This window comes from Manacus vitellinus, unplaced genomic scaffold (genome assembly GCF_001715985.3).
Source record: "Manacus vitellinus isolate BGI_N305 unplaced genomic scaffold, ASM171598v3 scaffold_21_pilon, whole genome shotgun sequence".
Lineage (NCBI taxonomy): Eukaryota > Metazoa > Chordata > Aves > Passeriformes > Pipridae > Manacus > Manacus vitellinus.
In genome coordinates this window covers 12,128,486-12,149,495 of record NW_021939546.1, presented here as the reverse complement: position 1 = coordinate 12,149,495, position 21,010 = coordinate 12,128,486, and the positions used below count along the sequence as shown (strand labels likewise).

The following is a 21,010-nucleotide window of genomic DNA, read 5'->3' as shown; positions in this document are numbered from 1 at the left end:
CTCAGCAGTTCTGTGTTGGGTGTAAGATGACTAAGATCTTTCCTGCTGCTCTACGCAGAGCAGGAATTTTTCCTCCCCTTCCCCTCATTATTGACTCAGCCCGGCCTGGGCCAGAAAATGTGTCTGTTCCCATCGCAGGGAAAAAAAAGCACAGAGCAGAACTGCTCTCAAAGCCATGGTGAGGGAGGCTATTAATGTGAATATTATTCATGACAGGAAAAATAGCCAATTACCTTCCTATAGAACCACTCTCTGCCCAGTGAGCCAGTAATTGCAACATCTAACATTCATCATGGAGCTCTGAAAGCACTTGAGGAATAAAATGCTGGCAAATGGTTGGACTTGAAAAAGACAAGGGGGGAAAAAAAGTAAAGTTAAGGTACTAGATATTCAGGGGGTGTAAAAATGGCTGCAGGGGATCTATGCCCACTTACACCTCAAGTCCCACAAACACAAGGATTTGGCTTTGTCTTATATCCACCCTATTTTATGTTTTAAAGGTGTATAACTGTATTAATGTAGATGTTTAATAAACTGAATAGTAAAACAGGATGTTACTGAGGTGGGGATACTGCCAAAGGGGCTTTCTTGATGTTTAAGAAGGTCAGCTGTGCAACTGTGGGTGACCAAAGTAAGTTCTTGCACTTAATTTATTCCCCAGGTTTACCAGTGAAACAACCAATAAAGGGGAAATCCATCATTCCCTTTCTCCTTTGGAAAAAGGAAGGAAAAACAAAGTCCTTTCAAGAGCTGGAGGGCTTTGCATATGTTTGCTCTGCTGGACTGCACTGAAGGCTGCCTTTCACTCCCTGCCTTGTCCCCAGGTGCTCCACAGACAGTGCCTGGAGATCTGCCAGATTTCCCAGGATCTATTAACACTGTCAGCTGCTGAGGCCTCCAGCAATCCATAGGCTCCAGAGGATGTGCTCCAAGGCCTTTGAGCAGCACATCTTTGTATCACAAGGTGCGTGGGAATCTCATCTTGAGGATGCCTTCACTGTCTGACAACAGAAGGGTTAACTGCACGTGTCAGAGGACATGGCTTATTTCATGGAGTTGTTTTGGGTTTTCCCTGTGTAGCCAGAAGGGTAATTTAGCTGTGTGTCTTCGAAATGCTGTGGGTTTGCACCCTGTAAAATGTCTGTCCTTTAAATTGCTTGGTGAGTGCCAGTCCTCATTTATCATGTCAGCTGAGATCCACGGAACAGCAACAGCCTTGATCTTTCCTGAGGACTAGCCTGCCCTTCTCTTCGATGCAAAACAAATCTACGCTGAAATAGCTGCTGCTCTGAGCTTGCTTTTCACCCCAAACCCCCACAAATACCCTTTAGAGTGTACCAAAGGGATTTTCTTTTCGTTCCATGAGTGCAGAAAACGGTGCTGGCCTGTCATCAGAGATTTTGCATCAGCCATAATGTCACAGACAATATATAATGTCAAACCTGTCAGAACAGGTAAGCTTGCAAAATAACCTACGATTGTGCCAAACTGAGATACAACTTGAAGGGATGGCACCTCCCTCTCCTCTTTCCTCAGTGCCAAGGGTCACCTGCCTGTTCCTGTCACAACACCCAGTGCTGTAATTCCTGCTGCCAGGAATCACTGCAGCCATGGGGGTCTCCTGGGGGTCTGCCTTCAGATCCAGTGTCCAGCTTGCTTCATTTTGCAGCCCAAGTCCGTCTTCACACCTTTGTGTGGAGATGGTGCTGAATTCCCTGACAGCACCTGAGCCACCATGCCTTCCTCCTTCCCCCTTTTCCTTTCCCCCCTTTTCCTCCTTCCCCCTTTTCCTTTCCCCCCTTTTCCTTTCCCCCCTTTTCCTTTCCCCCCTTTTCCTTTCCCCCCTTTTCCTTTCCTTTCCCCCCTTTCCTTTCCCCTTTTCCTTTCCTTTTCCCCTTCTCTTCCTTTCCCTTTTTCCTTTCCCCCTTTTCCTTTTCCCCTTTCACTTTCCCTCTTCCCTTCCCCGTCCCCCTGCGCAGAGCGCCGAGCGGGTCGATGCGGATCGGCGCTCGCTTAGCCACGCCTGTTGCCGTGGGGCGGGGCCGGCCCACCGGCGCGGCGGCGCGCGGGCCGGGAGTGGGGCCGGGATCGGGATCCGTGAGGCGATGGTGGGCTAAAAGGGGGGTGGTGGTGGTCTGTGGGTGTGTGTGGGGGGGGCACCGGGCCGGGGGGGGCTGCGCCGGGGGTCCCTGGCCCTTCACTCTGTGAACGTGTGTGTTGTGCCTCTGTCCCAGAGGAGGAGCCTGGCCCCCAGCCAGCTGGCCAAGAGGAAGGCGGGCGATGAAGAGGAGGAAGAGGAGGAGGAGGACTGGCACCCCCCGGCGGTGAGCGAGGGGCCCCGGCGGGGTTTGGGGTGTGCAGGGGGTGTGTGTGTTTCCCCTGCCCCCGCAGCCGTGGGCAGGGGGATGCGGGGCGGTGGCGGCGCGTCCAAGTCCCGCCCCGGTGCCGGATCCTCCTTCTGGGCATCAGCCCCCGCGTTTATGCTGTTTTCGCCACCTGCGCTAAAAGTTTGTGTCTGGGCGTGCGGTTGATGGAAGAGTTTCGGTGTGTACCGATGATGCTCGTGGTTATGGAAAAACTGGTCCCCGGGAGAGCTTCCCAGTGCTTTGTGAAGGGGTGGGTGACTGGGTAACTGGGAATAGGTCAGTGTTTAAGACAAAACGGAAGGTTACGTCTTTTGTAACAGGACACAGGAGCATCAATTTCACCGATTATCTGTAAAACAAAGTTAAGACCTCGTTTAGCCATTCATAATGACACTAGTCCCAGCCCTAATCCTAATTTACAATTATGTTCTATGTCAGATGGGTCAGAGAGTCTCACCTAGTGTTTTCTGTGTCAAATCCATTTTTCTGTGCCAGCAGGTGGTTGAAACCGTGCCTCAAGGTGAAGAGGCTGAAGAAGCTGACTTAACTGTGTTAAGTTCGGAAACAGATCAATGACTTGTTTATTTTCACGCCTTTCTAAGTGTTCGAAATGTAGGTTTCAGTGTGAGGCCTTTCACCTGCACAACAACAGGTGCCGTGGGAGCCTCTGGGGACGTGCATGTAGTTTGTTTTCTGCTACTGACCCTTCCTTTTCTTAATTCTGCTTTTTTGGGGGGACGGGACAGGACTAATCTTAATGTGGACAGGCCTGCCCTTTTACAGGGTAGCAGGTGGTTCTTGTTTTCTTAGCTAGGAGAATATTTTAAGCTTCAGGTAGGTTAAACTTTAGGGCACAGTGACCTTGGTGGTGCTGCTGGCTCCGTTATTTGGTGAGTGGTGGCTGTGCCTGCTCAGAGCTGCTCAGCTGCCTGGCTGGTGGTCTGTGTGGTTTGGTGCTCACTGAGTGTGACAGCGATGCATCTCTCTGGTCTCGCCAGACGCCCCTGAGTTGTTTTGTTGCGGTTCCGTTTTCCAGGCTCGGAAGAGGCAGAGGGCCGGCGGTGAGACGGAGAGCGGGGAATGTTACAGGTCGCCTTTCCGGAAACCCTTGGCTGCTCTGACCAACAGACCCCACTGCCTGGACAGCGCTCAGCATGTGAGTGGGTGTTGCTGCTGGCACACCAGAGCATGTGCTCATCCATCGGGGAAGTCCAAGTGCTTCCGTGGCCCCATTTGATCGGAGGTATTATGGAAGCGACACACACAGAGTCTTTAGGAGAGGTCTTTTGCCAGCTCCAGCCATTTAATATTGAAGGAGGTGTGGTGGGGGAGCTTCCTGTAGTGGAAATCCTGAATGAGAGAGTTTTGTGGGGCCCAGCTGAAGGACAATGCCCAGGGACATGGGGCACTTTCCCCCCAGGTGGGTCAAGTGCTGGCTGCTTGCCTGGTTCTCTCCAAGCTTCCACTGCTGGAGACCGGATGCTGGACTGGCTGGGTGCTTGCTGATCCAGCATGGATGTTCCTGCAATGGTAACCCAGATCCTTTACAGGAAATGAGTTGCCTGACTGAATTACCAAGGCAGGGGGAAGCTATAGCTTTTAAAGAAATGAATAAAGCTGGTGGATTTAGGAAGATGGGAGTTCAATTTCATGCATTAGAAAACCCAAAGGAAAACCATTTTGAAAAGTGGAGTTGGTGGAGGGAATAGTGCTGATTTGTGACTTTCATCCTTTTGGATTTTCTTGAAAATAGTTGGAGTTGAAGCTTGAATAGATTAAATAGAGGAACTCTGAGCACTTGGCAAAATTGAGTTTTTGAAAAATGTCCTGGACTTGCCTTCTTGAGCAATCTCTGATTTCAGGCTTCTTAAATGTGTTTTCTTTCTGAATTCCTAGGAGGCTTTTATCCGCAGCATTTTGTCCAAACCCTTCAAAGTCCCCATTCCAAATTATAAAGGTAAGATGAGGAGGTTTAAGGATTGTCTGTGTTGGCTGACTCGGGTAAAACAGATGATGCTTAGGCCTGTCAAATACATCTGTGGGGATTATTATTATTTTTTGCACTGATGCATGTGTTCCAGAAATCCTGACTTAATTTTGAAAGAAAAATACTGGCATATTAGCAAAGTCTTCATATTTCTTACTAGTATTTAGTTTGGATAATCCTACATTTCAGAATTGGATTTTGTAGTCTTACTGCTATGCATTTGATGTAGTGCCAGGAGATTTTACACTGTATCACGAATACAAAAGCAAGATGAATTCCAAGCCACGAAGGTTTACCGTTTAAATAATGATACTAACAGACAGAAGGCTGAGGTGAAAGAGATCCTGTGTGCCAGTTTTATTTCTGCTTGGCTTGGTGTGTTGAGCCTCAAGGTGATCTTCAAAACAAGATAGTTTTGAAGTTCAAAGCCTCAGCTGGTTTGAATCAGTGAAACACAAGATCTCAGAAACAAACGGGCCTGTTCGTGTCCCCTGTTTCCCCTTCACCCTCCAGCTGAAAAACTCGAATGCAGATCAACCAGTTTCACTCAAACTTTAGTTATAAAAATACGCCTGTAAGCAGACACTGAATATGGAATGACAAACCCCAGAAGAGTTTGGCAGAGTTAGCTTTGTGGAAAAGCGGATTTGTCAGAAGGCAGAAACAGAGCTATAACTGAGAGCTGCTTTCTCTGGCTGTTATCTTCCTCTCTTTCTTGGGAAGTGTGGCTGTTCAGCGTGCTCTTTTCTTGGTGTGTGTGTGTGTGTGTGCTGCTGCCTCGGTTTGTGATACACTCCTGTTTTGCAAGGAACCTTAGCAAGCAGTAGACAAACAGACCCTGATTGAATCTTTTCCAAGCAAAATCAATCCTGGGAGCACAGTTGCCCGAGTTTTGGTGGGAAAGGGGATTTCTTTTTGTTCTTATGCTCTTTTTGTGTTCGTCTCCGTTCCAAAACTGTGACATCAAAATACAGTACTAGGAAAAGGGACTCGAGCTTGTTTTCTGTTATTCAAAGAAATTGGTTGCAGGGTCAAACATCTCCTGTTGGTCATCAGAGAGAAAATAATATTAGAATATTATTCTACTCTAGCAAGTAAGTAGTGGCAGTATGTATGATGCCAGCTGTGATACTGTAGAACTTCATCACTGTTAAAGATCAATTCCTGACCTTGCATCAGAGATGCATCTCTGGCTAAGTCTGGGTTAGGTGATCCCAAAAGAGGATTTGATCCAGTATACACTGTATGTGGGAGTGTATTTATTGAGCTGCTGAGGTGCACATTCTGGAGCCCTACTTGGCTTTCAAAAAGCCAGAACAACCATCTTCGGGCAGCAGTGCCACTGCTCCATCTTTCCCTCTGTTCCTTCGTTCTGTTCTTCCCTGCCGCAGAGCTTCCCGCTGTGCGCCCGCAGAGCGCTGCCAAACAGCGGCCCTGCTTAGTTTGCTGTCTGCACCAGCTGTGTGTGCACCTCCACTCCAGCACCCAATTAATTCACTGTTCCTAAACGTAATCCAACTCTCCTGCAAGGCTCAGCTCTCTTCCAGGAAGATGTTGTTCTCTGAGTTGTGCCTTTTTTCGCTTTCAGGGCCCCTGGGCTTGCGCGCGCTGGGGATCAGACGGGCGGGAGTGAGGAGCCCTCTCCATGACCCCTTTGAGGAAGGAGCTCTGGTTCTGTACGAGCCCCCGGTGCTGAGTGCCCACGACCAGCTGAAAATAGACAAGTGAGTCACCACCTGGCAGAAATGCTGCAGCTCTGACCTCCTCCTAGGTGTGGGTTTATTTGCTTTTCTCCCAAATGTGCTTGAGCTGGGGTCTGAACATCAAGGGAAGCTTGTTTCCAAGTGTTCTGCCTCTGAATTGGTTCAGGTATGGTAACAATCAAAGAAAGAATGTACCCATGCAGGATTGTTTGTGTTCTTCCATAGACCGTTTCATCTCCCACACATCAAAAATTTAAATCTGTTGCAGGGAATGAGCCTGCACGCATGGAGGAGCTGTTTAGAAAATCCTATGGCTTAGCTGTCAGTCAGGAAACATCAGCATCTAAGGGCAAGCAGAGGGAGATGACTGACAGTCAATGTTAGGCTGCCTAATGGTTTTAATTTTGAAGTAGTTTCTTTTAAGCTGCTGTTATAACTTAAAAGGGCTGTCAGCTAGATCTTCACGGGCAGAGGAGGGGGTTTCTCTCTCCGGGAATACAATTACAATATTGTTATCGAAACAGGAAAAACAATAATGACTTTTTAACTGTGTCTCTGAACAACATTCTGCCCTTGTTTTAACCACAGCCCACCTACATGGTTTCACTGATGGTTTGGATTGTGGATCAGGCCTCTGTGACTTCATTCTCAGAACTGAATTAATCCATTTTTCACTTTCTTGTTGGCGGTTACTTCCCCTGTACCAGAGGGAAGTCCTCAGGATAACAGTGAGATTTAACAAAACCTAAGCATATGCTGTGCTGGGTTCATTAATCACAGTCTTCTTCCTCGACTGCCTCCTGCAGGGACAAAGCACCTGTCCATGTTGTGGTGGATCCTGTCCTCAGCCGTGTTTTACGACCCCATCAGAGAGAAGTAAGTTTTCCATCGGGACCCGAGGGTGTGGTGGAAGGGCTTGGTGCATTTCAAAAAGCTGCAGTTCCTCTGCTGGAATTGTTACAGGTCTGCATAGACCTCACAGACTGACAGTCTGTGACAGTCTAAGGGACTCTGGTCTGTTGCAAATGTGAGGTGAACATTGGTTTTAACCATCCTCTTAGATGCCTGAATGCTGCCAATATTCTTTGTCCCTTTTTTAAGCAAAGAGTTGGGGCTGAAAGTCCTGCCTTTACTTACCTTGATGTCTGGAGATGGAGATCTGCTGACTGGATATAGTTGCAATAAACTCTGTTGCAACCCAGTCTTGAGTCAAGCAGGGCAGACTGTCCACTACTGTTTTACTGGTCAGCAGAATTGATTGGATCTGCACTTCCTGAGCCAGGAAACACTGAAGTTCCTCTTTCTGGTACCATGTTACCCGACAAAGTGTGGAGTAGGTTCCTACTTCAGTATGCTTTATTTGGAGGCTGCCCTTTACAGGTGTGAGCTGTCTCTGACCTACACATGACAGTGGACAGTGCCAAAAAATATGTTGTAAATATGTGCAACATCACAATATGGCAGCAGTGGGTACAAACCTCCAAATATCTAATGCAGGTATCTGGACAGTTAGAAGTTCATCCCAGATGCATTATATTAACATTTGAGCCTGGAGGCAGCACAGATGGAAGCTGTGATTGCTGATCTTGCAGGCTAAGCAGGTCAAGCTGGATTTGTCCCTGCCTGGCAGATCTTCACATGGCTCTGGGGGTGCTGTAGGCTGCTCATAGCTTGTACTTTTATCTCAGAGCTGGTCCTGAACCTGTGACCCGGTGTAGTGCTCGTCCCTGGCTACATGGCTGGAGGCACTCTGGTTTTGTGTGAGCTACTTCCTGCTGGTGCTTTTGTCAAGTACTCGAAGTTATGTTGGTGTCTCTGCTGGTTTTTGGCAGGTAGATATTTCTGATACAACACTTTCTGTTCTGGTCTGATGAGTAAGTCTCTTCCTGCTAAGATTCCCGTGCTGTTTTATGCAGGTGATTCTCCTAGAGAGTTGTACAGCTCTGCTCCAGCTTTGTTGTGACTTTTGCCCAGGTGCTGGATCCACAGCCAAATGCAGGCTTGTAGATAGTAATATAGGTCATAATTGTTCAACTGGCTTAAATACATTCCATTAGCCTGTTGCTAAGGGCCTAAGAAAGAAAGAAAAGGACTTTAGAATGTAAGTGAAGGTGCTCCATCTTCCAGTCCTAAATAGTGGAGTACAGAGGGGTGAATCTGTGCAGGTGTGTTTAGGTTGTATTCCTTGCTCCCTGCTCTGTTGACACAATGCAGGGAGCTTGTACTTTCCCAGCACAATGCCCTGGTTTTCTCTGACTCTCTTATCATCACATGGTAGAGGAACATTTTGCAGAGTGTTTCTTTTTTTTTTTTCCCCCCTTTTATCTGTCTCAGTGATGTGTCAGAGCCTAATGCAGGGCTGAGCTCTTCTCCCACCATGTGACGTGGGTTATAACCTCAGCCCTGTGCCTTCTCTAAAGCTAAATCTGCTTTGGACCTTGAGCCCCCAGGTGAGTCATTGTGCTTCTAGGCAGAAGTGATGAAGGCTGCTAAGAGTATTCTGGGAATTAATCGGGCAGCAGAAACAGTTCTGCTCACTCTATAATTCTGTGCTTTTAAAATTACCTAATTGGGTGTCGTTAAGATGATTAACCTCTTTGAAGTGATCAATGCATGTTAATTTATGGCCTGGGCCCGCCTAATGCAGTCAAGGGTAGAAATTTCTGGGAATTCATGCCAGGAAACTGGTTATAACTGTACAATTAAAATGTAGCATGATTTCCTGCGTGTTATGAGGTACATGTTGGCACCAGCAATGTTGTTCCAAACCAGATGTGGCTGCATTTCAGTTGTGTCTCGGGTGATTTCCCTCTGTCTCATTAGAACACTGCATGTCCCCAGGGATGTGTGTGTGCTGGTTGTTGCAGTATCACTCCTGTGCATTGTGGTAATGAAGTTGTCATCCTGCTGCTGGTGTCCCCATCCTGCTCTGAGAGAACAATTTTTTGGCAGGGAGTGAAATTCCTGTGGGACTGTGTGACGAGCCGGCGGATCCCCGGGAGCCATGGCTGTATCATGGCAGACGAAATGGGGCTGGGCAAAACTCTGCAGTGCATCACACTCATGTGGACACTCCTCCGACAGAGCCCGGACTGCAAGCCTGAAATCGAGAAAGCCGTGGTGGTGTCTCCCTCCAGCCTGGTGAGAAACTGGTACAACGAGGTGGAGAAGTGGCTGGGAGGAAGGATCCAGCCACTGGCCATTGATGGAGGCTCCAAAGAAGAGATTGACCGTAAACTAGGTACAGAAATGCTTGCAAACTGTGCAGTTGGCTGGTTTAGGTCAAAATCTTGCATTGGGAGAAGCCCACGGCAGCTGATGTGAACATCTCTGAGCTGTCACTAGAGCTTTGGAGATTGATTAAAGTCTTTCCACTAGCGTGTTTAGATCAGACCTTTGCACGTTTAGTAATAGTTGATCTTTTGGAATAATCCAGATCCAGTTGTGTAAAGTTAGGGCAGTCCCAGTGCCTCTTACTTTGCTCCAGCCACAGGGCAGGAAAGGAGGTGGGAGGGTAATGGAAATGGGGACACTGTGGGGAAAGGAGCATGGATATACATGTGTGGAAGGGATGCTGCAGAGCAGTTGAAACAGGCAGGTTTTCCAAGATTTTTAAGGCAAAAGTTTTGGCTATTTGACTCATTTTCTATTACTTTTCATCATCCTTCTTTTTTTTCCTTCCCCCCCTTTCCATCTGCAGTTGGCTTTATGAACCAGCGTGGCCTGCGAGTGCCTTCACCCATCCTGATCATCTCCTACGAAACCTTCCGGCTCCACGCCGAGGTGTTGCAGAAGGGCAGTGTTGGGCTGGTCATATGTGATGAGGTACTGGGGCATCTTTAAGGAGAATCCATTCCTGCCATTTTCTCAAGATCCGGGTGAAACCTGATCTGCTTTCTTAAAAGGGAAGTGTACAGTGGGAAGCAAGGCTTGGCTGTGGACAGCACCCATTCTGGTGTTTGAGAGGCTCTGAGTAACCAGATCAACCAGACTCTGTGAGCCTGAACAAGAGAGGGTGTCTTTGTGAGCCAAGATATGAGGAAAATCCAGTTGGTGGTAAATGTGGCTGCTTTGTAGTTCCCTGGCAGGGTGGGGGCACCTGCTAGGGCCCTCTCAGTGTGAAATGTATAGCAGAAAGGAGGTCCACTGCCTGCCTGACTGTGTTGGGATCATAGTCAGAGATCCTGGCCCTGGCTCACTGATCTGGCTTTCATTTGGTTTTGTCTGTACTCAAGTGAGAAATACTTTCTGTTTGGCCTGGCCTCATGTTCTGCCCAGTAATTTTTAACTTGGCTCTATTTGGAGCAAAGAGTTGGACTGGAGACCCCTAAGGTCTCTCCCAGCCTAAATAACTCTGGGATTTGTTTCTTGTGTGTAGTGTTGGCTGCTGTCAGCCATCTTATCTGGCCACCTTATTCTGTGCCTGTGGGGGAAGTTTGAGGAGCACCCCCATGGCAGGACCCTCTGTCCCCTCTCTGTTGTCTCATGCTTGGGGTAGAGGTACGAGAGCTAGGTAAGGAGTCACTTCATGCTGCTTGTTCAAGAGGAAACAGAGCTGGCATGACTCCCAGCTCACCAACTGCTGGATCAAGCTTTGCCAAGCCCATGTTGTCAAGCTCTGCTTTCACTTGGCTGAAATCGAGTTGTTTTTTCGTTTATAGTTCCCTATTTATAGGTAGTGAGAGCCAGAGATGCTTTGAAGGACAAAATAAAAACAAATGTCCTCTGCCTCCTTGAAATGATCCATCTGGGGCCTCGGTGGCTGTTGAGGTGTCCACAACTGCCTCATAGAGGGGATTTGTTAAATAGTGGTGCCACCCAGTGGTGTGGCTTTGTACTTGCTGGAACAGTGCTGAGAGGAGCTTATAAAGAACAAACGTCCTCATGAGTGTACTTCCCATACACCTTTTATCTACTCAGTCCGTGACTGCCTGTACTTCTCAGTGCCCCTGGGATGGGGCCAGCAGATAGGGAGGCTGGGAATGCATGTCCTTGGCCTTGTGTCTTCTGTATGCTTTCCATAAATACTCATCTCTGATGTGGTTTGGCACTTGTAAAGAGCATCTTATCACTTGTGCTTTGTCCTATGTAGCACTCAGATGCTAATAAAGTTGCTTTTTATCAGGCATGAGAAATGGGGCCTGTGTTCAGATTACCCTGTGAGAGATGCAGAACCTCTTTTTATTAGTGTGCAAAGGTCTGGCAATCCTGGACCTTTGCTTGTGGACTGAATTGCTTGTGATCTTGATTTTTGGGTGAAGCAGTTTTACTGGTCCAGAGTTCAGTGCCTGGTATAGGTAGCTGAAAACATCCCTGTCCTTGAACAGGAAACAGTCCTTATACCATGTGGTGCTTGTTCTTTTCATGGTAGGCTTCTTGCCTGCGTGTGACTCATGTTCCTGGTCTGGGAAGCTTGTAATGTCATGTTTCCTCACGTAATGGCTTCAGGTTTTCCACCAGATTCTTGCCTTTGAAAGAAGTCTGTTGCAACACTTACTCCACTACCAGGAATAGGAAAAATAATGAGATGCCTTGTGGGAGATACAGCATATCAGTGTTGACGAGGCTGTCCAAGCTGCTTCCCAACAGGGCCACTGGATTTGTCGGCTTAATTCCTTTTTTTTGTTTTTTAAAGGGCCACAGACTGAAGAACTCTGAAAACCAAACTTACCAAGCTCTCAACAGCTTAAACACACCTCGACGAGTCCTTATCTCGGGCACCCCCATCCAGAACGACCTGCTCGAGTATTTCAGCCTGGTGCACTTCGTCAATTCGGGCATCCTTGGTAAGAGGTGAATGTGGGAGAGATACGAGGGAGGGGGAGTTGCTGACCAGCAACAACTGAGACATTAGTGGGAGGAAAGACCATGGCAGAGGGCTTGGAAGTAGATGATCTCTAAGGTCCCTTCCAACCCAAACCATTCTGCGATTCAATGAGACTTATTCTCAGTTTGTATCCAGAAAGTCTAGGTCAAGGTCCTCTGTTCTAGAGGCTGTATATCATCAGAGCTCTGTTTCAAGAAGGTTGTAATTTAAAGTACACCAGTGTAACAGGTACTTTGGAAGGGAAATCAATTAAGGTGAAATGAATATATGAGTACTATGTGGCTGATCTTGAGTAGCTGTAATGGTCAGCTAAAATGTCCACATAGGCCAGGAGTTTCTCTGACAGTAAGACCTTGGAGATACCACAGGAGTTGCTGGGCAGGAAGGTCCAGCCCATAGTGGTACTTGCCACAACACTCCCAGGTTATAGCAAATTCAGAAACCTAAGCCAGGAGTGATGTCTTTGTAGGAGAGAGGCTCCACAGTGAGGAGGGTTTGATGTGACATTCTGTCTGAGTTGAGTATAGAGACAGCCTGGGAGACAGCTTTTCCCTGCTCTCATCCCCATCAGGGGGATGAAGTGATTGGTGCAAGGTGGAATAATGTATCTTGTGGAAGAGTCAGGCAACAAAGCCCAAATTTCTGGCAGTCTGCCATCCCATTTTCAGATACTCTCAGAGAAAGCTGAGGGTGATGTCTAGCAGTTGGAGTTAAGACTGCTCTTGTTTTTTAAGGCAGGGGAGGCCTATGAATATGGGGCTAACTTCATCTGAGATAGAAAAGAGTCTGGAGGAGAGATACTGATTAGTGTGAGTTTTCAGGGTCAAACACCTTCTACAACTGCTGGTAGCAGACTGAAATCTTCTGTCTCTGGCTTCTGTGCTCTGCTTATGTCTGCAAGCTCTTTGTTTCAAAAGCAAAGTAGTTTTTGCATCCTCTCCTGTATCACTGGGAGCAGGTCTACTCCTTTTCAGTGTGGAATAGCTCGTCTTTGTCAAGAGGTCATTTTCTTTCTGCCAAGGAATTAAAATAAACAAATGTGTAAATCATTTATTTGTTGCTATAACTCCTCACACATGATTGTCTCAGGTTGTTGAGCATCCAGTCCAAGAGGCTTCTCATTAATTCTAGTGCATGCACAACTTGGATTAAACACAGTTCATTGAATTATTAGCCTTACAAGCAATATTTGGGCTGTATTGTTTTCTGTTCAGCTGTTCTGTCCCCAGGAGTTCTCAAGGAAAGGATGGAATGGGGTGGTAGATGTTCTACACCTGCTTGTTCCACGTGCTTCAATTTTGGGTAGTTATTACAGGGAGCTGATGTGATTTCACCCACCTCCCCCTTGACCTGTACTCTGGGCAAGATTAGTCTCCCTGTACTTCCAGTTTGTTCTTCCTGAGATGAGGTTCATAGTGGAACTACTGCAGCAAAACTGCATGCATGCAGTAGTCATTTTTCCCACTTTCAGCCTGTGACCAGTAATAAGCAACTGATTACAGATAATTTTGGAGTAGGCACACATAATGCCTGTGCTGTTTGTTTGCAAGGACAAAATCTGGAAGTATAAGTACAGCTGGAATGTGAACAAAAACAGTATGTGCCTGATGATTTAAATGAAATTGTGTGACCTTTGGCTGTGCATTGTTGTTGGAGTACAAAATGATTTTCTGTTGTACTCATTTGCCTGCCTTGTTTGAATCTTTTTTCCTGGCTAGAGAAAAACCAAGTCATATGGATGGGATGAGGGTTCGTTTTATCTGCCGGACTCCGTGCTTGGGGTGTGATAACTGGTGCTGTGGGATACTGATCAGAGGTTATTTGGTAGTAGTTCTCACCTTCTCACTTCTGTTTTGTACAGGTACTGCACAGGAATTTAAAAGACATTTTGAAATGCCCATCTTGAAAGGCAGAGATGCGGATGCAAGTGAAGCTGAGAGACACAAGGGAGAAGAGAGGCTTAAAGAACTGATCAGTATTGTGAACAGGTGAACTTCATCCCTCTTCTCTTTGCAGAGCTTTTGCATAAGCCCTTTGCATAAGCCCTGCTATCTTTCCAAATTACAGTTGTAGCTGCAATGAATTCTCTTGCCATTTACGTCTATTCAGCAAGTGATTGTGCAAGTATTTATTGCATAAGAGATTTATATAGCATGTAGCTTTAGTCTGGAAAACAGTACTGGCATGGTACAGTCAGCTGCAGTCACCCCCAAGCAGTACCCTCAGGTACTGAATTTGACTCTTATGTTTCTGTTTTCTCCTGGGATCTGAATAATAAGCCAGCATCCTTTTATTTGTGTTAAGATAACTGCAAGTGTGGGCTGGGTCAGACTTGAGATCCATCCAGCCCAGATATTGAGTAGCAGGTGGAGTATAAGGAATGTTACTCAGTTGTGCTGTTGATTGCCCAAGACCCAAAAGAGTCCAGCTCACTCTTTCATAGTTGTGTTGGCTCTCTTGGGCTAAGAGGACAGACTACTGTTGTTAGAGATGAGACTTCTGTTCCCCAAGAAGCACCTCTGTGACGTAAAATGCTGTCTTACTTACCTTTGGTTGATTTTTTTCCTATTTGTTTAAACCTGTTTTCATGAATACAACCAGTTTATTCACATCTGCTGGCAGTTGCTTGGCTTTAAGAGCTTTTTATAGAAAAGGCTCTTGAATTCTCAGCATTGCTGGTTTCTTAATTTTTTTAAAATTTTTGTTTGTTTGTTTCTTTTGTTTTTAAACCAATCCTTTGCAACCATCACAAATACAATAGTGCATAGTCATGATAAATTGAATTTCACACTAAGTGCAGTCTCTCTCTGTAGAGACAGTCCTGACCTTGACTCAGATCAGCTGCAGAAGTGTAAGAAAAAGGAAATGTTGGGAGGAGAAGAGCTTTTATTCCTTAGGTGCATTAATTTCTCTTTATAGCTGATGGAAAAGGGGTGTAAAAGTGTGTTCAGGAATGCTTGTGACTGGCTCTGTTGGGGTCTATGTCCCTTCCTTTGTTGTGCAACAGTCATAGTACACAAATAGGGAAGATGGAGCACACAAGGAGTAACAGATGAATCTGATAGGTTTGGTAGGAATTGCAAATGGGATGGTGATGCAAAGCCATGTGGAATCACAGGTGTAAGGCTGGAAGGGCCCCAGAGAAGGCATCTAATCCGTTTTGCTGTCCTAGGGTAGATGATGTTAGGCCTAAACCATTTCTTAACCCCCACCCAGCACTGAAGACCTTGCAGTTCCCTAGGACACCTTTTCCAGGGCATCACTGTCTTTGCAGTTAGAAAATACTCTTAATGGGTAACATAAATCTCCCTTACTGCAGTTTAAGCCTATTATTTTTCATCCTACTGCTTATGGGTTTGGAGATCAGATTATTCCTTTATTTACCAGCCTTTGACAGATTTTGGGACTGTCATACATCCCTGCTTTCTTCTGTAGGTTTTGTAACATATTTTTGATGTTTCCTGGCAGAACTGGGTTTCTGCACCTCTTATTCTAGTTGCTCAGTTCAGCACTTTTTCTAATTCATCCAATCTTTTCTTAAGTGTGGTAGAACTGCTCCATGGGGCGTTTCCAGAGCCCCAAAGGATTTTGCCCTTTGCTGAAACCTTGGACCATCTTGGCTGAGGATGGCTATTAAGTGGGGAGCTACCTGCTTGTAATTTGGATTATGCCCACGGTGTGTGGTGGTTAATTCCTGTCCTCATTTGCTGTCCATCCTACTGGTCTTTGTAGCTCAAACTGTGAGTGCTGTTGGTATTTTGAGGAAGAACAGAGTTTCTCTTGTAAGTGACTGAGCTCTGTTAGGTGGAATCAAGCCTGAGCCCTCCAAATTCCATGAACCAGGTTTGGAAATCTGTCAAAGACAGTGGGTTATCCTGAGCTCTGTAACGTGGCTTCGTGTGGATGGTGTCTGGCCTTTGCCATGTGTTAGACTGTTACAGGCTTTTGGAGATAAGATGTCAAAGGGACTGACCACATGAGGAAAACTAGTGATAAAACAGGGGTTTGATGTCATCCAAGCATCTGATCTTAATTTCTCTCCCTGCAGATGTTTAATTCGAAGAACTTCAGACATCCTGTCCAAATACCTGCCAGTGAAGATTGAGCAGGTGGTCTGCTGCAGGTACCAAAAAAGCATGTACTGTGCCTGGGAAATGGGATGAGCAACAGGAAGGACTAAAATGTTGCAAAGACCCCTTCAGTTCTTGTGGCTGCTTCCCTCTAGGAATGAAGTCGTAGCCATTGGCAATATGTTGCTTTTCCTCCTGAAGCCAGGATGGGCAACCCACAACTGGTGGTTCTGGTGTTCTGGTGTTGTGCAGCAGAGCCCTGGGCTGTGCAGAGCATCTGTAGGCTTGTCTTCCAGCTCTGGGCTGGGATAGCAGTGCTCTACCAGCAGCTTTGGGGATTGTTCTAGTCTGTCCATACTGTAGCTAAAAAAAATTAAGCTGAAAGGAACACAATGTGCAGGTGGAGCAGGATGGGCTTTGGTTTGGGTGCAAGCTGAGACTGCAGAGCTCTTGTTCTCTTTCAGACTGACACCTCTGCAGGCTGAGCTGTACAAGAACTTCCTGAAGCAAGCCAAGCCAGTGGAGGAGCTGAAGGAGGGCAAAATCAGTGTGTCATCTCTCTCTTCCATCACTTCCTTGAAGAAGCTCTGTAATCGTGAGTTGTTCCAGTCATGTAGTGGCTTTGGGCTTTGCACTGTTGGTGGGGTTTTTTTGAGTCTCCCTTGTGCACTCCACAGTTTCTGAGCTCTGTTTATTCTGCAGACCCTGCTCTTATTCATGATAAGTGTGTGGAAGAGGAAGAAGGATTTATGGGAGCCCTGGACTTGTTCCCTGCTGGCTACAGCACCAAATCTGTGGAGCCCCAGCTTTCAGGTACTGTGGAACTCAACAGTAGAGATGTGCTGACTAGCACAGGCAGCCATGAGACTGTATTTAGCATCTTATCAAGTGCCCTTCCAAGGTCTGGAATTTGGGAGCTTCTGCTCTAGCTTTTTCTTTCTTTCATTTTTATCCAGGAAAGATGCTGGTTCTGGATTACATCCTTGCTGTCACCAAAAGCACCAGTAGTGACAAGGTGGTTTTAGTGTCTAACTACACTCAGACACTGGATCTATTTGAAAAGCTCTGCAGGAGCAGAAGGTTTGTCTTTGGGCTTTGCTTCTTTAATCCTGTGAGACTGTACTTGCAGCCTACACTGTAAAAGAACTGTCTATTTCTACACTTTCTATCAGCAGGAACTCATGATCTCTTTTACCTCAAGTGTTCCTGAATTGGAACTACTGTGGCTGGAGCTTTGTCTGCTGGGGTCACTCAGCAGAAAATCTCTGGCCCTCTGCAAAAGTTCCTAAAGCCCATTATGAGGCTGGTTTTGACAGATTTTTCTCTTATAAGTAGGATGCTCTAAAGATGGCAGCAGTCTGATTGTAGTAAATGCTGTTCTAGGTATTTATACGTCCGGCTGGACGGCACCATGTCCATTAAAAAGAGAGCAAAGATTGTGGAGCGATTCAACAGCCCCTCGGTGAGTGGAACCTGCCAGATGCGAGCAGGTCTCCTGCCAGTTCTGAGGGCTGCGAGTAAAAGTGTGGCTGCCTCTGTGGTCTAATCCAAGCCTGCCTTTTTCCAGAGCCCCGAGTTCATCTTCATGTTAAGCAGCAAAGCAGGTGGCTGTGGTTTGAACCTGATTGGGGCCAACAGGCTGGTAATGTTCGACCCCGACTGGAATCCGGCCAACGATGAGCAGGCCATGGCTCGCGTGTGGCGGGACGGCCAGAAGAAGATGTGCTACATCTACCGACTGCTTTCGGTGGGTCAGACTCCTCTCACCTCCCCAGTGTGGAGCTCTGGGTGCCAGCCCAGACTGGGTGCCAGCCTAGACTGCAGCTGCTGTGATCTGGGCCAGGAGGGAAAGAACTCCTTTTTGTGTTGGTGACCAGAATTGATTGGAACTTAATTGCTTCCTACCCTTAGATGTGTTGCCATGGAAAACCATGAAGGCTCTAGCTTGGAGGGTCATTACTGCAGTCCCTGGTTTCTAACAGTGTCTGGCTTCTGAGAAATAGAAACAACTGTGGCTTTGCAGATAAGAGATGCTCCTTTGAAGTCGTTTAGGCATCTGATTTCTTTAATTTCGTGGGATGTCTGATGCCAAAGTTGCTGTTTTTCAGGCTGCTGCCTGTTTTAGTTGGGTGTACGTGTGCTTAAGAAACAGCAGGTACATTCCTGCAATTACAGCAGCATTTGGGATGGGGCTGCCAGTTAGCAGGTGGGATAGCTGCTCTGTAATGAAAAACCATGAAGGAGACTAACATTTTCAGGCTACTGTAACACTTTTCAGATTGGGGTTTATTCTTTTTTATTTTTTTTAAATGTGTATTTTGAGGTTGTTTTGGGGGTTTTGGGGTTTTTCTTGAGTGTAAGCTTGGGTTCCTTGACCAATTATTATTTTTACTTTAACAAAACAAACATTCTTTGCCCATCTCTTCCTAATGGAGCTACGCTGCTTCTCTGGCCTGGCTGCACTTGGAAGCACTGCTTTTAGAATTAGGAAACCAGTCTGCAAATCATGACTAATCACCCCCCTCCTTGGTATTATGTTTGTTTGCAAGACAGACATTTTGCTCTTAGATTTTTGCCTTCAGAATGTAGCACACTGGGCTTTCTGCACATCTGTTTTACAAGCAGTCATCTCCCTCCAGACAGGGTGTGATTGATCTGTGTGTGGGTGAGCCAGCAAATATTTCTGATGCTTGTGTCACCCAGGGCTAGCCCTCGTTGCTGTGTTTTGGCAAGGTTGTGCTTGGGATTTTTTGTCAGGGAGCAGCTGTAGCTGCTCAGCTCTTTCCCCTTCTTTCCTGTCAGCACAACCTGGCGCAGTGTCTGAGCTTTACCTACAAGTGGCAGCTCCACCTCTTCCTCATCCATATGTCCACTGGATCCACTCCTGTAGCCACAGTGAAAGACAAGCAGAGTGGGGTTGGATCAGGAACCAAATAGACATGGTTGGAGTGCAGCACAGTAAAACTTGCCTGTCATCTGTACTGGCTTGGCAAGGCCCTGAGGGTTCCTGACAGCTTAGTGCTGTTTGATCTGTGACACTTCCTATAACACTGGTGTCCCAATTGTGCTTCATCTCTGACTCTCTCCCGTGTAGACAGGGACCATAGAGGAGAAGATATTCCAACGCCAGACCCACAAGAAGGCCCTCAGCAGCTGTGTGGTGGATGAAGAGCAGGATGTAGAAAGGCACTTCTCCCTTGGGGAGCTGAAGGAGCTCTTCACACTGAATGAGACCACTACCAGTGACACCCATGACAAGTGAGTAGTCTGAATGATGAGTGGCTGAGATAGCAAAAGAACCACTCCACAGTTTGGTCTTGTGATTCAGGGATTCCTCAGGCATTCCTCAGGCTGCAGGAGGAAACTCAGAGGGGGGGCCCCAAGCGTCTCTGCTTCTGAAGCTGTTAACTATCTGGGGATGAGCACTTCCTTGCTGTCCCCCCTTTTTGTTGTCTTAGAAAAGCTATGCTGGCTGGACAAGCGAGCAAACTATCTTGTTGCTGCCTGTGGTTGGAAACTGTAAAATACTGCAGTTAGTGAAAAGAGAGAAATGGATCAGAGCTGCTCAGATTGGTGGAGCCCAACCTGGTCCTTCCTTGTCGCTCTCTTCCTGTTGGTCTGTGATTTCCGAATGCTGAACTGCTTCTCACTGCTAGGGCTTCTCTATCTGCTAAGAATTCATGAAGCCAACCCAAGTGCTCTTCCAGGGACTAAAACAATCCTCCATTGTCTGCCCTTCTCCCCCACTCCTGAAACCTGTGATATTGTAGCCACCAGAAAGAGAACAGGGAGTGCAGGAAAAATGCTTCACTGTGAAGGTTAAGATTCTTAGTTCAGCCAAGAGATGAAGAGGATTAGTTTTAAGGTGACTCAAAGCTCAGCTCAGTGTAGGTATCCAGTCTGCATGGCAACAGCCCTTGCTGGCAGGGCTGCTGATGCTCTTTGTCTCCTTATGTGACAGCTCAGTAGGGCATCTCCAAAACAGCCCGAGCACAACCGGGTGGCTGTAGTGGGAGCCAGGATGGAGCATTTTGGAGTATAGGGTGCTCTTTTGAATTCAGGAATCCTGATGCAATACTAAGAAGGAGTTAGCAGCAGTCACTCCAGAGCTGCTCTAAGCAATGTCCCACACCTTTCAGGGGAAACTCCACCTCAGCTTCCTTTGGGTCCTGCTGGACTATTCCCACGTGGTTAAATGTGGAGAGGGAGTGCCCTTAGAAACAAAACCTCTGGGTTTCCAGAATGTGTGAGTCACTCTGTATTTGTCAAGTTCACCAGAAGGTAATTGTGTGTTTAAATGAAACACGGTAGTAATTCAGAAACTGGAAATCCAGTTGTTGGTGTTACAGGTGGAGGGGAGTTAATCCAAATGTTCCAGGGCTGCATTTTTAAACAACCCATACACTGAAGCAGCAGAGGAGCCTTGCACTGATCTTGCACCGACTGTGTTCCAGGATCAAGTGCCGTCGCTGTGTGAACGGGCACCAGGTACGGCCCCCTCCTGAAGGCTCCGACTGCACCTCAGACCTGTCCCAGTGGCACCACTGTGCGGATAAGCGGGGGCTGCAGGACTCCGTGCTGAAGGCTGCCTGGGACGCCGCCGTCACCTTCACTTTCCATCATCACTCCCACGAGGAGCAGCGAGGGATTCCCTAACAGGTTACTGTCCCCTGTGGGGGCAAGTTTAATCCCTTTCAAGGAAAGGGGCAGTGGGGAGCTGTGCCTGCTGGACTGTTGTGTGGCTGTGGAATAGCAGAACAGCGTGGCTTCTGAGTGGCTGGAAGGGCCCTTGGCAGTGTTCAGTCTACTGCAACAGCAAGGAGTCCGTGGCTTTTTCTCTGCTGTTGTATTGTGTGCCTGAAAAACATCCCCTTGGGAACTGGGAATAACAGGACCTTGCATGCTTGATCTGACTTAGCACTGGTTCTCCTGCTGTTGGTGTCTGTGCCTTCGACTCAGCCAGGTTTAAGTTAGACCTGGAGTTTTAGAGTGCTTGATGTGCAGTCATGTGTTTGGTTTTTTTTTTCCTTGACAGCTATGGCTTACAGCTGCTGATC

At 47.1% G+C, this 21,010-nt stretch overlaps 1 protein-coding gene across 1 annotated transcript; it reads left to right on the top strand.

Annotated features, from left to right (window-relative positions):
- Positions 1-2,067: 2,067 nt before the first annotated feature.
- RAD54L (RAD54 like) lies at positions 2,068-20,866 on the top strand. The gene is made up of 18 exons (XM_018072276.3): positions 2,068-2,108; positions 2,235-2,324; positions 3,403-3,522; positions 4,263-4,323; positions 5,942-6,077; positions 6,863-6,932; positions 9,009-9,297; positions 9,757-9,881; positions 11,692-11,842; positions 13,745-13,871; positions 15,932-16,006; positions 16,418-16,548; positions 16,656-16,766; positions 16,910-17,033; positions 17,337-17,415; positions 17,521-17,700; positions 19,048-19,211; positions 20,408-20,866. Exons 1-18 carry the CDS (start codon positions 2,106-2,108, stop codon positions 20,607-20,609), a joined length of 2,238 nt encoding a protein of 745 aa, XP_017927765.1. The 5' UTR covers positions 2,068-2,105; the 3' UTR covers positions 20,610-20,866.
- The last annotated feature ends 144 nt before the right edge of the window (positions 20,867-21,010 follow it).